This window comes from Phacochoerus africanus, chromosome 2, assembly GCF_016906955.1.
Source record: "Phacochoerus africanus isolate WHEZ1 chromosome 2, ROS_Pafr_v1, whole genome shotgun sequence".
NCBI classification, from domain to species: Eukaryota; Metazoa; Chordata; class Mammalia; order Artiodactyla; family Suidae; genus Phacochoerus; species Phacochoerus africanus.
The window spans coordinates 272,682,370-272,697,092 of record NC_062545.1 but is presented as its reverse complement, the minus strand read 5'-3'; the positions used below and the strand labels follow the sequence as shown (position 1 = coordinate 272,697,092).

At 54.8% G+C, this 14,723-nt stretch overlaps 1 protein-coding gene across 2 annotated transcripts in view; it reads left to right on the top strand.

The window, feature by feature from the left end:
* Window positions 1-14,387, top strand: part of ZER1 (zyg-11 related cell cycle regulator) — a 32,052-nt gene extending 17,665 nt beyond the window's left edge. The window contains exons 8-16 of one of the 2 annotated variants that reach the window (XM_047768600.1): window positions 199-366; window positions 4,852-5,067; window positions 5,752-5,793; window positions 5,957-6,076; window positions 6,666-6,781; window positions 7,101-7,289; window positions 8,289-8,386; window positions 10,369-10,471; window positions 12,692-14,387. In XM_047768600.1, coding sequence (XP_047624556.1) covers window positions 199-366; window positions 4,852-5,067; window positions 5,752-5,793; window positions 5,957-6,076; window positions 6,666-6,781; window positions 7,101-7,289; window positions 8,289-8,386; window positions 10,369-10,471; window positions 12,692-12,749 — 1,110 coding nt within the window. In that variant the 3' untranslated portion in view covers window positions 12,750-14,387. Of the gene's footprint in view, window positions 1-198; window positions 373-4,851; window positions 5,068-5,751; window positions 5,794-5,956; window positions 6,077-6,665; window positions 6,782-7,100; window positions 7,290-8,288; window positions 8,387-10,368; window positions 10,472-12,691 lie in introns of both variants that reach the window. The other variant, XM_047768599.1, reaches the window with a different exon arrangement.
* Window positions 14,388-14,723: the final 336 nt, after the last annotated feature.

The following is a 14,723-nucleotide window of genomic DNA, read 5'->3' as shown; positions in this document are numbered from 1 at the left end:
CGAGCTCAGCCCCACCGCGCAGCACCCACTTTGCCCCGAACCATGGCCTGTCCCCCGTTCCCGCTCCCCAGCCTCAGCTTCTGGGGGTGAGCCCTGCCCCAGAGGAGCTGTCCGAGCTCCCTCGCAGAGCCCCAGGCCTGTCCCGGCACAACCTCGACAGTTCTGGCCCACCCCGGCCCTTCTTCTGTCCTCGAACAGCTGGTCATCACGGCCCTCAAGTGCCACAAGTACGACAAGAACATTCAGGTGACAGGCAGCGCCGCCCTCTTCTACCTGACCAACTCCGAGTACCGCTCAGAGCAGAGCGTCAAGCTGCGCCGGCAGGTCATCCAGGTGGTGCTGAATGGCATGGAATCCTACCAGGAGGTGACGGTGAGCCCCTCCCTGCTACATGCGCTGGCCCAGCCTCCCCGCTTCCTGCTCGCCCTCCCCCTGGACCCCGGCCCGGCCAGGTCCCGCCAGCGCCATGCTTGCTCTCCCCCTCCCTCTGCTGGCTCTGGGCCATCCCCCTGCCCCACAGCATCGCTCCCCGACTCCGGGACCCGGCACTCAGACCCACGTAACCCGGCTCCACCCGGCCAGTCCACGGCCTGCTGCCCCCTCCCCCAGGGACCCTGTCGTCCTGCCTCTGGGCCTTTGCCCGTGCTGACCGCCCAGCCCTGAGGCCCAGTAACACTCTGCTGGGGGGCAGGGTATTTTTTTTCCATAGCTACTTTTATTGTAAACATAGTAAAAAAAAAAAAAAATTTTTTTTTTACTGGAGGAGTTCCCGCTGTGGCTCAGTGGTTAACAAAACTGACTAGTATCCATGAGGCCGTGGGTTCGATCCCTGGCCTAAAAAAGACAAAAAAATTTACTGGAGAAAAATTATAATTACAGACATAAACAAAAGCACCCATAACCCCACCATGCAGAGTTAGCCACCACTAACCCTGTCTGTTGTCCTGCCTTTTTAGTCTGTGCATATTTTTTGCGTGAAGGGAGCGTCGTGTGTGTACTGTTGGTGTAATGTGGATTTTCATTTTAACAGTGTCTTGTGAATGTGAATCTCTCTCAGCTCAACCAACATTTCTACAACAAAATTTTCAAAGTAATGTGTCTTTTCTGATTAAAGAAGTGAGGTATCTAATGCTTAGAAAACAAATTCAAGTAATACGGAGATGTATGAGCCAGAAAGTGAAAGTTGTTGCAATCCCTGCTCTCCTCCCCCTGGCAGTTGGTTTTAGCGGTTCAGCTTCCTAATTGTTGGTGTCAGCAGAGTGCCCAGCGTCCACATCCAGGGAGAGGCTGCCCTGGTGCTGACTCTGTGCTGGGGCCCAGAGGCCATGGCCAAGCCTCATCCCCACAAATACACAGGCTGTAGTTACTGAGTCAGCCCCACACAGCTGAACATTTAGATTGCTTTTTTTGTTTGTGCTTTTTACGGTGGCACCTGTGGCACATGGAAGTTCCCGGGCCAGGGGCTCCATCGGAGCTGAAGCACCACAGCCACAGCCACATTGGATCTGAGCCACAACTGCAACCTACGCCAAGCATACAGCAACGCCTGATCCTTAACCCACTACGCGAGGCCAGGGATTGAACCTGCATCCTTGCAGAGACAACATCGGGTCCTTAACCCACTGAGCCAACAAAGAGAACGCCTCGATTGCTTTTTATTCTTTGCTATTTCGAATAAGGCTTTGGTGACCACACTTAACTGATGGTCCTTATGAGACGTGTCTCAAAGTAGACCCGTGGGTGTGTGAATCTTTAAAGCATTTGGCCTGTATTCTCAAGTTGTCCTCTAGCGAGGCTCTGGTGGGGAATGCAGCCCCTTCAAGGATGAGGAGGCCCCCTTTCCCCTGGCCTGCCAATTCCAGAGTTGTTTTTTTGTTGCCTTTTAGGGCTGCACCTAAGGCATATGGAAGTTCCCAGGCTAGGGATCAAATCAGAGCTGCAGCTGCCAGCCTATGCCACAGGCACAGCAATGCGGGATCCGAGCAGCACGTGCGGCCTACACCACAGCCCACGGCAATACCTCTGAGCAGGGCTAGGCATCGAACCCGCACGCTCAGGGATACTAGTCAGATTTGTTTCCGCTGCACCACCATGGAAACTCCCAACTCCAGACTTCAGACCAACTTTTTCCTACATTGAGATTGATTTTATAATCAGGTAAAAGGAGTGTCTGTTTAAAAAAAAAAAAGAAAGGAAAGAAAAAGCTGGGGTTCCCTCATGGCTCAGTGGGTTAAGGATCTGGCATTATCACTGCTGTGGCTCAGATTGCTGCTGTGGCTTGGATTCAATCCCTGGCCTAGGAACTTCTGTGTGCTCTGGGTGCAACCCCCCTGCACCCCACCCCAAAAAAGACTCCCAAACAAACTAAGCAACTCTATCAAAGAAACCGAAATTAAAATAACAAGATACGGCGTTCCCGTCATGGCTCAGAGGGAAATGAATCTGACTCACATCCATGAGGACATAGGTTCGATCCCTGGCCTCGCTCAGTGGATTAAGGATCTGGCATTGCTGTGGCTGTGGTGTAGGCTGGTGGCTACAGCTCTGATTCAAACCCTAGCCTGGGAACCTCCATATGCTGAGGGTGCAGCCTTAAAAAGACAAAAAGAATAGAAAAGAAAGTAACAAGATATGACATTTCGTCTTGAGAGCTTGATGTCATCCAGCATTGGCAAAGGCGGGGGAAGCACACTCTCCCTTCCCCCTGGTGACAACCACTTTGAAGGGCATCGGGCAGCACCTGCCAAAACGCTTAACTGCATTTCTCTTTTGGCCTGGGTGTGCCACAGTTAGAAGTGTTCTCAGAGGCAAAACATATCTATACATCCTCCCTTTCCATTAAATAGAAGTCAGAGGACACCAGAGTGCTTTAGCAGTAGGGGCCTGGACCTGGAAAAGTAACGTAAGATCAACCCACATGATAAGATCTGATGGTAAAACTGGACATGCTCACGTGAAAGGATGGATGGCCCTGCATGTCGATAAGTGAAGCAAAGTTTGGGACCAATATGGATAAAACCTTTTTTTGCCTCTCTCCCCCAAATATATATTTCTATTTGCATGGTAAAAAAAATCTGGAAAGATCATCGCCCACGTTCTCCACCAAAAAAAAAAAAAAAAAAAACCTAGAAAGGAGTTCCCATTGTGGCGCAGCAGAATCAAATCTGACTCGTATCCATGAGGACTCAGATTCAATCCCTGGCCTCGCTCAGTGGGTTAAGGATCTGGCATTGCCATGAGCTGTGGTGTAGGTTGCAGACACAGCTCTGATCCTACGTTGCTGCGGCTGTAGTGTAGGCTGGCAGCTGCAGCTCTGATTAGATCCCAAGCCTGTGAAAACCTCCATATGCCTAAGTTGCAGCCCTAAAGAGCAAAAGAAAAAAAAAAATCTAGGAAGATGTGATCAAACTTTTAACAGCTATTACTTCTGAAGAGTGAAATGAGGGACTTTACCTTTCTGCTCAGATAGTATTATCTGAACTGTTTACAGTGAGTAAGTATTGCTTTTATAATTTAAAATAAATTTTATTTGGAGTTCCCGTCATGGCTCTGTGGTTAACGAATTTGACTAGGAACCATGAGGTTGCAGGTTTGATCCCTGGCCTTGCTCAGTGGGTGAAGGATCCAGCATTGCCGTGAGCTGTGGTGTAGGTCGCAGATGCGGCTCGGATCCCGTGTTGCTGTGGCTGTGGTGTAGGCCAGCAGCTGCAGCTCCAATTAGCCCCCTAGCCTGGGAACCTCCATATGCCACGAGAGCGGCCCTAGAAAAGGCAAAACAAAGACCAAATAAAATCAAATAAATTTTTTCTTGAATTACAAAATATGTGTATATTGGGGTGGGGGAAAGGACAGCGTTAACAAGGGTAATATCCTCTACCTTATGTGAGTAATGAAGTCTGGTGGATTTCTGACATCTAATGAGAAAGGATGGAAGGAATTCAACTACGAGAAAAGCATGCTGAGAACACTATGAAAATACTTAAATAACGGAAAGCGAAATTGAAGGTATGGAGCGCCTCGAACTCTTCCACTGCTGCCGGTGGGAATGAAGACGGGTACAGCCGCCTTGGGAACAGCCTCTCATTACCTGGTAAAGCTGAAGACACGCCCGCCTAGTGACCCAGACGCTCCACACCACGCCTGGGTGTCCGAGAGGAGCCCACACCTGTGGACACTGGGATGCAGGTACAGGACCTTGCCCGAGATAGCCAGACCCTGGTGTCTTCTGAACGTCCAGCCGTGGACTAGATAAATAAACTGGAATTCTGCACTGTAAATGGAGAACATGAATGCATTTCGGCTCCTTTCTTTTTTTTTTTAAATCCCTGGGTGGGCACGAGCAGTTCAGCTACTTACGACAACGTAGCTCATCTTGCAAACCTACGGTATAGCAAAAAGCAGCAAGATGCTAGAGCGTCTTTTTTTGTTTGTTTTTTTTGGCCGTGCCCATGGCATGCAGAAATTCCCTGGCCAGGGACTGAGAACCTGCACCACAGCAGCAACCAGAGCCACAGCAGTGACACCACCAGATCCTTAACCCACTGAGCCATCAGGAAACTCCCGGGTGCTGGCATCTTGGCCCAGGTGGTGATCACATGGTGTTGAAAACCTCGTTTGCTTTCTAATTATTCGTAAAACTGTACCTTTGGGTTTTGTGCACTCTTCTGTATGTTACATTTCACTTTTTTTAAAAAAATATTTTTTAAAAATTAGTTCTTTTAGTCTCTTCTTCCAGAAAGCCTTCTTGAACCACCACAGCTCTGGATGACCTCAGACCTCTAGGGAGCCCCTGGAGTCTCGCTCCCAAGTCTGACCCTGAGTGTGCTCCCCTTGCCTCCCGGCCCCTCCCAGGTCCAGCGGAACTGCTGCCTGACCTTGTGCAACTTCAGCATCCCCGAGGAGCTGGAGTTCCAGTACCGCCGGGTCAACGAGCTCCTGCTCAGCATCCTCAACCCCACACGGCAGGACGAGTCCATCCAGCGCATCGCCGTGCACCTGTGCAACGCCCTGGTCTGCCAGGTGGACAATGACCACAAGGAGGCCGTGGGCAAGATGGGCTTCGTGGTGGTGCGTGCGTGTGTGCGTGCGGGCTGCCCTCTCTCCTCCGCCCCCACTGCCGCAGGGTGGATTGAGGCTGGACCAAGGGAAGAGTTTCCTAACAGTGAAAGTTATGCCGAGGACCCGCAGATGTGCTCCACCCAGAAGGCTCTGTCATCCTCTCCCAGCCCCTCCTCCCTCCCATTAGGCCCATTGAGCACGTCGGTCCTGCCTCCCCAGGCCAGGAGCCCCCATCATGTCTTCCCACCAGGGATTAAATTGTACCCCTGGGATCATGTGCTTAGTGCTGGCTTCCCCGCTGGTGTGAGCCCCACAGGGAAAGCTGCCGGGCTTGTTCCTTCCATCACTTCCTAGCACAGGGTTGGGTGTGCCCTGGGGAGATGATAGATGTTTGCTGAAGAAAGGAGAGAATGAGGAAGGCACGTCCGATCTCCTCCTCTCACTTGGGGCCATGCCCGCAGCCACATCGGGGCCCGGGTCGGGCCAGAACTAGCACCCAGGCCTCCTGATGCCAAGTACCAGGCCTCTGCAGTGTACTTCTCCCAGCAGCCTCCCCAGTAGACAGGCGGACTTGGCCTTGTCAGGAGGTCGTCACAGGATAGAGCTGCTGCCTCTTCTTGCTGTCTTGGTTGTGGGGGGACGTGGTAGCTCTTGAAGCCCTGGCCCCCCTCAAGTTCTCTTCTCTGCCCCCAGACCATGCTGAAGCTCATCCAGAAGAAGCTGCTGGACAAGATAGTAAGTTGAGTCTTCATGGAGCCACCTCGGCCCTCCCCTAGCCTGAGGGCACGGGTTGGCCCCTGGGGGGGGGGTCTGCACTGTCAGGGGACCCCCCGACCGGGTGCCGGGAGTCTGCGGGGCCCGTCCAGGCGGCGCTGTGCTGAGCCCTGCCCGCCCTCAGTGTGACCAGGTGATGGAGTTCTCCTGGAGCGCCCTGTGGAACATCACGGACGAGACGCCCGACAACTGCGAGATGTTCCTCAACTTCAATGGCATGAAGCTCTTCCTGGACTGCCTGAAGGTGGCGCCACCTCCCCCCCCCCCCCCCCCCCCCCCCCCGCCAGCAGAAGGGCAGCGGGGCCAACCCACAGGCCCACCGGCCCAGGATGGCGGCTCACGGGAGCCCCGGGGATCTGCCCTGACCCTGCCTCCCAGGAGAACCCCGCCCGTCCTTCCAGCAGTGATTCCTCAGACTGCCCCGTGTCTGCCTGGGGTCCACTGGGGTATCAGCTGTACAGAGTCTGTCCAGTGGGCTGGTCTGTTCATCATAAAATTCATTCTTTGTTTTCTTGCCCTGATCTCCAAAAGGATTCCCTTAGACGAAGCTTTTGAGCTTTGGCAAATAGATGTTTGTCCCGTGCATACTTTCATAGGTTGGATCTCAGCCTTTGATTTTGATTTTGATTTTGTGGCAGGGAGCCCCATTTTATCCCTTGTGGGGCGTGCCCAGCACTGTCCTAGGGGCACTGGGAGGTAGGAGGGCAGCATACTGCACCCCTGTTTGTCCAGCTGAAATGCCCAGGCAGATGTTCATAAAGCTTCTAGGTTATCAACACCAGACACTCAGTAAGTACTAATTGATATAGCCCCAATGGCTCTCATTTTGCCAGGAGTTCCCAGAGAAGCAGGAACTGCATCGGAATATGCTGGGACTCTTGGGGAACGTAGCCGAGGTGAAGGAGCTACGGCCCCAGCTGATGACTTCCCAGTTCATCAGTGTCTTTAGGTTGGTACTTCTTTCTCTTTTTGCCTTGGCTACCAGGATGCTAAGAGCTCTAGTCAGTGCTCATTGCAGCAACTGTTCTAATTGTTGCCTTCACTCTATGATGCACTTTCTTACTCTTTCAGCCCTTCTTAAATGGTCCCCTTATAGCTATATCTGACCTTAAGCAACCCCAAATCCCTTTCAGAAGTCATCTGGGTGGGCATTTTAAGCAGTAAAGAAATCAGTACCTCTGGCATCTGGTTTGCAAGTAGAGGTCCAGCAGCTACTATCTGAAGAGGGACTTGGGGGACAGGATTGCATTTTTCTCTCTTCTTGGCAGCAACCTCCTCGAGAGCAAGGCCGATGGGATTGAGGTTTCCTACAACGCCTGTGGCGTCCTCTCCCACATCATGTTTGATGGGCCTGAGGCCTGGGGCATCTGTGAGCCCCAGCGGGAGGAGGTGGAGGAGCGCATGTGGGCAGCCATCCAGAGCTGGGACATCAACTCCCGGAGAAACATCAATTACAGGTGAGGGCTGGGCTGGGGCGGGGCAGGGCAGGGGCCGCGCGCGTGCTGGGCCAGGACGCCTGTTCCAACCAGGTCTGCTCAGAGCTGCGTGCCCTTCTCCGGATCCTGCTACTCGGAGTGTAGCCCACCAACAGCAGAGCGCGGAAAGGCACACATCACACCTCTACAGCACCGTGCCTCGTTCACACATCCAAACCCGCATGGGCCCAGAGCCTACAGTTTACAAACACTTGATACCTGTTTAGTTGTGGGGAAAAAAAGGAGGCAACACAGACACACAACAGGAAACAAAACGGAAACCATTCATTCCCCGAAAGAATTCCCTCAACCATTCTGGCATCTCCCCTTCTAGCAGTTTTTCTCTGCACGGATTTAATTACCTTCACTCCAACTGGCATCAAGTCTTACTGTCTCGTGACTGAATTTTCAGCCACAAGCTATGGGTCTCCCATGTCATTTTATGCCTGGGTGCCTTTCCACATGCGGCCGGGCCACTCTGTACTGATGGATGTTGAAGCTGAACCCCCACGTTGGGGGAACCAGGCTCATCCTCCGCTTGGCCGGTACTCGGTACCGATGAGAGATGACGTGGAGTCACTGGCCGGGGCCCAGGGCTGCATGTACGGTTTTCAGGCTTTGGGACCGTGGCTCCAGATGGCCCGTGGAAGGCCTTTACAGGGCGTGCTGTCCCTCTCCTCTGCTTCCCCGGGTGCCTCGCCCCCTGCCTCAGCCTGGGCCCTCCTCCCTGCTGGGGCCCCAGCTCCAGCACCACCTCCCTTGTGAGTCCACACACCCGACCTCTGTCTCGGGGGAGCTCCCTTTGTGGAGCCTGCAGTGGGCTGGAGGGCCAGACGCCCCCGGGCCCCTCCCCGCTGCCTCCACTGGCCTGCTTGTCACAGGACCCTCCACTGAGGAGAAACCTCCAACAAGAGGCAGTGAACCCTCCCCCACCCCGCCAATGCCCAGCCTCAAAAGTGACCTCGATTTTTCTTCCTACAGGTCATTTGAGCCAATCCTTCGCCTCCTTCCCCAGGGCATCTCGCCTGTCAGCCAGCATTGGGCCACCTGGGCCCTGTACAACCTGGTGTCTGTCTACCGTGAGTGTGCCCTCTTGCCCTTTGATCACCCGTGCGCTGAGAGCAGACCCGCCTCCAGGAGGCGACGGCCCGGGTGGCAGCAGCGGGAGAGCTGGTGTCGGCGTCTGCGCCTCGGCACACGGCCCTCCACTTGCCCACAGCGGTGGGATGCCAGTGTCATGGCTTGCCCCTGGCTCGTCCCCACAGGCAGCCCTGGCCCATCCGGACATCCCAGGCAGCTTTCTTGCTGTGTCCTGCTTCCACCTGAGCCAAGAGTCCAAGCTCTCCATGCCTCCCGTGAGGCAGACTAAGACCAACCCCAGCCGAGAACGAACCCCCGAGGAAAGAGGAGAGACTTTTAAAAGCACTCTCATTTCCTCAGAGACTCGCACCCTCTCTTAGAAGAGCCTGAACTGCCCACTGCCCAGTGGCCTTGGGGGAGGGGAAAGAGGGCGCAACTCTAAGAGACTTTGCAGGCAGGCCAGGTTTGACCCTAGTTCTCACCGTCACTGCTTGTGTGACCTCATGCAGTTACCTAACCTCTCCGGGCTTTGGTTTCCTCCTCTGCAAAATGTAGTAACAGCTACTTCATAAGACTGACGTGAGGGAGTGCCCCTGTGGCATAGCGGTAAAAGGTCTGGCATCATGACAGCTGTGGCTCTGGTTGATGCTGTGGCTCAGGTTCAGTTCCTGGCCCAGGAACTTCCACATGCCATGGGTGAGGCAAAAAAAAAAAAAAAATTGATGTGAAAAGGGAAGCAGCAGAAAGCCCTAAGCCCCAGGGCCAGATGCGGCTCAGGCCTGTTACTGGCAGAGCGAATAAGAGTGCAGGCCCTGGGGAAAGACTGGGTTTGAAACCTGGTTCTGCCACTTGCTGTGTTACTTGGAGCAGGTTCCTCAACCTCTCTGTGCCTCATTTTCCTCATCCTTAAAATGAGATAATAGTATTTCCTCATGGGATTGCTGTGAAACAGGGCCTGTATAAAGTGCTTAGAAGAGTGCTTGGCACATACCAGCTGTTCAATAAGCTGCCTGCAATTGGTCTTTTTTTAAATCATTCCTTAAGGTTAGTCTTACTAAAACGAGCACCTTACCTCAAAGAGGCAGCACAGAGGAAGTATCCTGAGCCGGGACTCCCTCAGAGAAGCCTCTAGAGTGACTTTAAATGAATTACTTCATCTCACTGAACCTCAGCTCTTTCATCATTAAATGGAAATGATAAAAATAGCTCCTATCAGGAATTCCCATTGTGGTGCAGAAGAAATGAATCCGACTAGGCACCATGAGGTTGTGGGTTCGATCCCTGGCCTTGCTCAGTGAGTTAAGGATCTGGTGTTGCCATGAGCTATGGTGTGGGTCAGACGTGGCTCGGATCCTGAGTTGCTGTGGCTGTGGCATAGGCCGGGCAGCTGTAGCTCTGATTGGACCCCTAGCCTGGGAACCTCTATGTGCCACAGATGCAGCCCCAAAAAGCAAAAGAAAAAAAGAAAAAAAAGAAAAAAAGCTTCTGTTGCACAGAGGTGCTGAAGGGCCATTGAAATGCCTGTGTTCTCCGTGGAGTGTACACCCCAGGATACCAAGCCTAGAATGCTCTTTGTTGGCGTGAAGCATGAAGCCACCCTATAGGTAGACCTGGCGGTTCCATCCAGGCTGGTCCCGGGAGCACTAGAGGTACTCGGTTATAGATACAGGTTCCTGGGTCCATTGCAGTGCTTACAGGAAGCTCTGTTTTTACAAAAACTACTCAGAGAATAGAAGGCACGTGTCTGGGTGACATTTGGGGGGAACATGCCCCTGTGATGCAACGAATGGAAGCGTCCGAGAGAGTCACCCTTTGCATCCCCCTGGTGGCCGCAGGGGCTGGGCAAAGGCGGCCCGTGCCCGGTTGCAGCAGTGCCCCCCCTCAGGCCCCGGGAGGGCAGTCCTCACAGCAAGGGTGGGCTTCCGGGCAACCGGCTGATGGGAGACCCTCCCTGCTCACCTCCACCTGCCCCTCCCCACAGCGGACAAGTACTGCCCCCTGCTGATCAGAGAAGGTGGGATGCCCCTCCTGAGGGACGTGATCAAGATGGCCACCGCGCGGCAGGAGACCAAGGAGATGGCCCGGTAAGAGGCTGGCAGGGCTCCTGCTCGGAGCCCAGAGCTGGGGGAGCGCGGGACACAGCCGGACCCTCTCGGGGCGGGGAACAGCTGAAACTCCCAGGGGCAGCTTGGCCTTTTGAGTGTGGAGGTGACAGCATGCTGACGTCCTGCTGGGGCCTCCCGGAGTGTCATGATGGCCCCGCCCGAAACTGGATGAGCAAGCTCTGAACAAAGAAGCATCATTGCCCTCATTTGTAAGCTTTGTTTTCTTTTATTCCCAGCAAATCCTATCCTCTCATCACTGGGCATTAGCAAGTCCAGCCAGAACTGGCCATTATTTTTGACCAAAGATATTCCAACTAAAGGGAGGACACGGGAGTTCCCATCGTGGCGAAGCGGAAATGAATCCGACTAGGAACCATGAGGTTTGGGTTCGATCCCTGGCCTCGCTCAGTGGGTTAAGGAGCCGGCGTTGCCATGAGTTGTGGTGTAGGTCACAGATGCAGCTCGGATCCCGTGTTGCTGTGGCTCTGGTGTAGGTTGGCAGCTGTAGCTCCAATTAGACCCCGAGCCTAGGAACCTCCATATGCCACGGGTGTGGCCCTAAAAAAAAAAAAAGAAGGGAGGACACAGTATGTAAAATACATCCTGAGGATCAGGCAGAATGCGTATGAGTTTCTCAATGTGCAGGTCCCAGATCCAGCAGGGCCGTCAGCCTTCTGCTGCTGCGTGGTTTTCCTCCTGTGTCTCAGATGTCTTCTGCTGGCATCTGGCACCGGTCAGTGTGCAGGAGGGACCCTTAGGGATGCCACGTGTTGCAGTCAGCAGTAACGACCTTGCCTTCTCCAGGATCCATTCTAGAAGGGAGCGTAGTTAAGTTCACCCCCGTTGTAAACAGTGTAGAAGGAAGAACACCATCAGAGAGGGGCCCGGAGCTCAGACGCTCCCGACCCATCGACTCACTGGCCTGGGGAGTGTTGGCTCTTTCTGTAGTTATTTTCGGCAGAAAGTACTGCTTAAACATTAATTGATAGATTTGTCTGAGTTTGAGAATGGTAAAATGAGTGCTCCTCCAACTTAATCTCCCTAAAGAATCACCTGAAAAGATTGTTAAAGGAGCTCCCTGGTGGCTTAGTGGGTTAAGGACCCAGCATTGTCACTGCTGTGGCGTGGGTTCAACCCCTAGCCCAAGAATTTCCATGCGCTACAGGCACAGACAAAAAAAAAAAAAAAAAATCATTAAAAACGTGCAGGCCCCGCCCCTAGATTTTCTTTTCCAGTGGGTCTGGGAATATGCATTATCAGCAGGGCTCCTAGGAGATGTGAGAAGTACTGGGTAAGACTAATCCATAACCTACCCCCATCACGTTGGACGTCTTTGGAAGTCCTGAGATGTGTAACAAGGCTGGCCACCCCGATGGCAGGATGGGAATGACAGTGAGGGTGCTTAGGAGAAGTCCCTCAGCCCAAACAAGGGTCCTGTCCCACTCCAGGCATCCCTACTTCCCAAAAGGCATTGCGGCACCTCTTGAGCACATGGAAGCTGCAGCGAACACACCAACTCTCCCAGGCTAGAAGCTTAGTGTGAACCCTGGGAAGGCTGTCCTGGGTTCAGGGTGACACCTGACAGAAGCAGGACAGCAGCTCCCAAGGGCCAGATGAGAGTGGGAGAGAGACTGGAGATCTGAGCACGAGCGGTGCTTCCCAAACGTGGCGCTGGGACCTGGCCGCTGCAGGGCGTCGGGCCTTTGTACTTGGGCCAGCACAGCTGCCCTGGCCCTGCCTGGCCCTGCCACTGGATCAGGATCTCTGGGAGAGCCTCATGTGCAGCCAGTTTAGGGACCACCAGTAGATGGTCGGGAAGAAAAAGGCCTGGGGGTGCAGGGAAAAAGTGAGGAAGGAAGATGTTGCTGAAGAAGGGACCAGAGGTTTTGGAGGTCAGGCCTGAGCTCATTCAGGGAAGCCCCTAAGCACAGATGCCCTGGAGCTGAGAGGTGGGAAGGGGGACCTGGGGAGGTAGGAGGGCAGCACAGGGAGCTGTGGTATTTGCGGCCACAAGTACCGTTTCCTGGGTGCCCCGCCGACACCGGCCCCTCCGCCAGCCACTTTGTACACATCATCTCACTGGGTATCAGCATCACGGTTTCCCATCTGCTAACAAAGCCGGCAGCCCGATCAGCCGGCAGGGGCTGGGCCCACCCCGACCCGCCCGCCCTCCAACCCTCTTTCTCCCATTGTCTCCAGCAAGGTGATTGAGCACTGCAGTAACTTTAAAGAGGAGAACATGGACACGTCCAGATAGAGGCCTCCGCCCCCACAGCTGCCCCCACAGCTGCCGCGGCTCTGGACCACAGGCCGGGAGGAAGCGCTCTCAAGCGGCCCCGCTGGCAGATCCCCACTCGGGGAGCCTCCCACTGGATGGAGGGGACACAGGGGGACTTTTGCACAACCGACGCTTTTCCTTAACATTAGTGAGATATATATATTATATATATATTATATATATATTATTTTTTTTTTTTTTGGTTAGGAAGTGTGAAGTTTTGTGTGTATGATTTCTGTACAAAAACAAAAGAAACACTCCCTGAGTCCTTGCAGCTTCCTTGGCCATTCTCAAGCCCCAACTTGAAGCCTTCATCGCTGCCACACTCACTCCTGCCCCTGCCAGACTAAATGCCTCTAACGTTGTGAGTGTCCGGCCCTCACCCTGGAATCTCAGAGCCCGGCCTCACCCCCTCTTAGGAGAGGCGGCGGGCTTTGCCAGCCCACTCTAGCACCCTGACCCGCCCACCAAAGCCTGAGAACCCCATCTAGGTTCCTGGGTGCAGCTGATGGGGTTTGGGGATTAGAAGTAACCCCACTGGGTCTCCCAGATGCCTTGGTGCTCCCGGCTGTGGGCCTCTGGGGCAGGGAAGTGAGCCACCTGCCTAGATCCAGGTGGCCCCAGCCCTGGAGGGCCCCCAAGGAGCAGGGCCCACAGTGGCTCTGCTGCCCTTGGGCCAGGCCTGCCTGAGGCCACGCTGCTACGGAGGCTGCCTCCTAGTCTCCCACCAGGTCCCAGGCCGTTGAAGTCCCCAGCCCAGGGCTGGTCAGAACTCGGGCAGATTCCACTGCCCCTTCTGCCAAACATATCCAGAACCTGCCCCCAGCCCTGGAAGCCAGCACCTTGTGGGGCCAGGGGCTTGCTCCCTCCCTCCCCACCCCCATTGCCCGCAGCACCCATGGTGCCCAGGCACCCCACCAGCAGAACTGAGCCTGCCTCATTCTCCCCTGCCTGCCCCGCTGCCCACAGGACCCCACGCCTCTCTCCCAGGCAGGAGGCCCCCACGCCAGCCTTGCCGGGTGGTGGCAAGAGGCAGACACCTCCAGACCAGCGTTTGGCAGGGCCTGCAGTGGCCGGCTCGGCCCTCCGGAGCCCTTCCCGCTCACCTCCCGCTCTGCCCCCAGGCTTCCCTTGGAAACCTCTGTGCTGTGTTTCAGAGAAGTGTGAGCCACAGCTGTATCTCAGAATACCCCGTGGTCCTCCCTCGGCGTCACTCCGAGTTGCTTCTCGTGGGACCGACGGTGGTGAGAAGGCCCCTCTGGGACAAGGGGCCTGGGAGCAGAGCCGACTCTGCAGGTGGCCCTTTGAGGGGTAGCTTTTCTTCTCCCTCCTTCCCTGGGCCTGTGGCTGTCTCCAGACAGGACAGGCTGGATGAATCACCCAGGGGAGAGGAACCTGGCCTTTTTCCCCTGGGGCCTTCCCCTCCCAGCCCTGGGCAAGGGCAGCTGCCCTGAGTCCCTCCGCTTAGCAGATGGGCCACGTCTGCCCCTCCCTTCCATGCTCACGTGGCCTGAGCCAGACCCCGGGCAGAGCTCACATCGCATTGCTTTACCGCCCGGGGCCTGGGTAAATGTCTGTACTTTGGGATGTCACAGAAATACATTTTTGTGCAAAGTGGAGAAGAGCAAAGTGTCTTTTTTGCCGAAGGGGTGGGATGTGGAGAGGGGCCTGGACCAGCTCAGGCAGTGGGCCCGGGTGTGGGATTTGTGGTGGGGAGGGGATGGTGGGTTGGTTTCCAGCCCAGCCCAGAGGGCCGGTCGACTGCAGACTGGGGACAAGTGGCAGATCGATTGGGCTGGAGTACCTGTTTCGCTTCTGCAGGCACTCCACACCCCGGTGCCCGGACCCTGAGGGTACAGCTGGCAACAGACCAACGGGGTCCCTGCCAGAATGCAGAATGGCTATCTCATGGTAGGGACCAAGGTTAAATGTAACACTGTGACCCCATGTGCC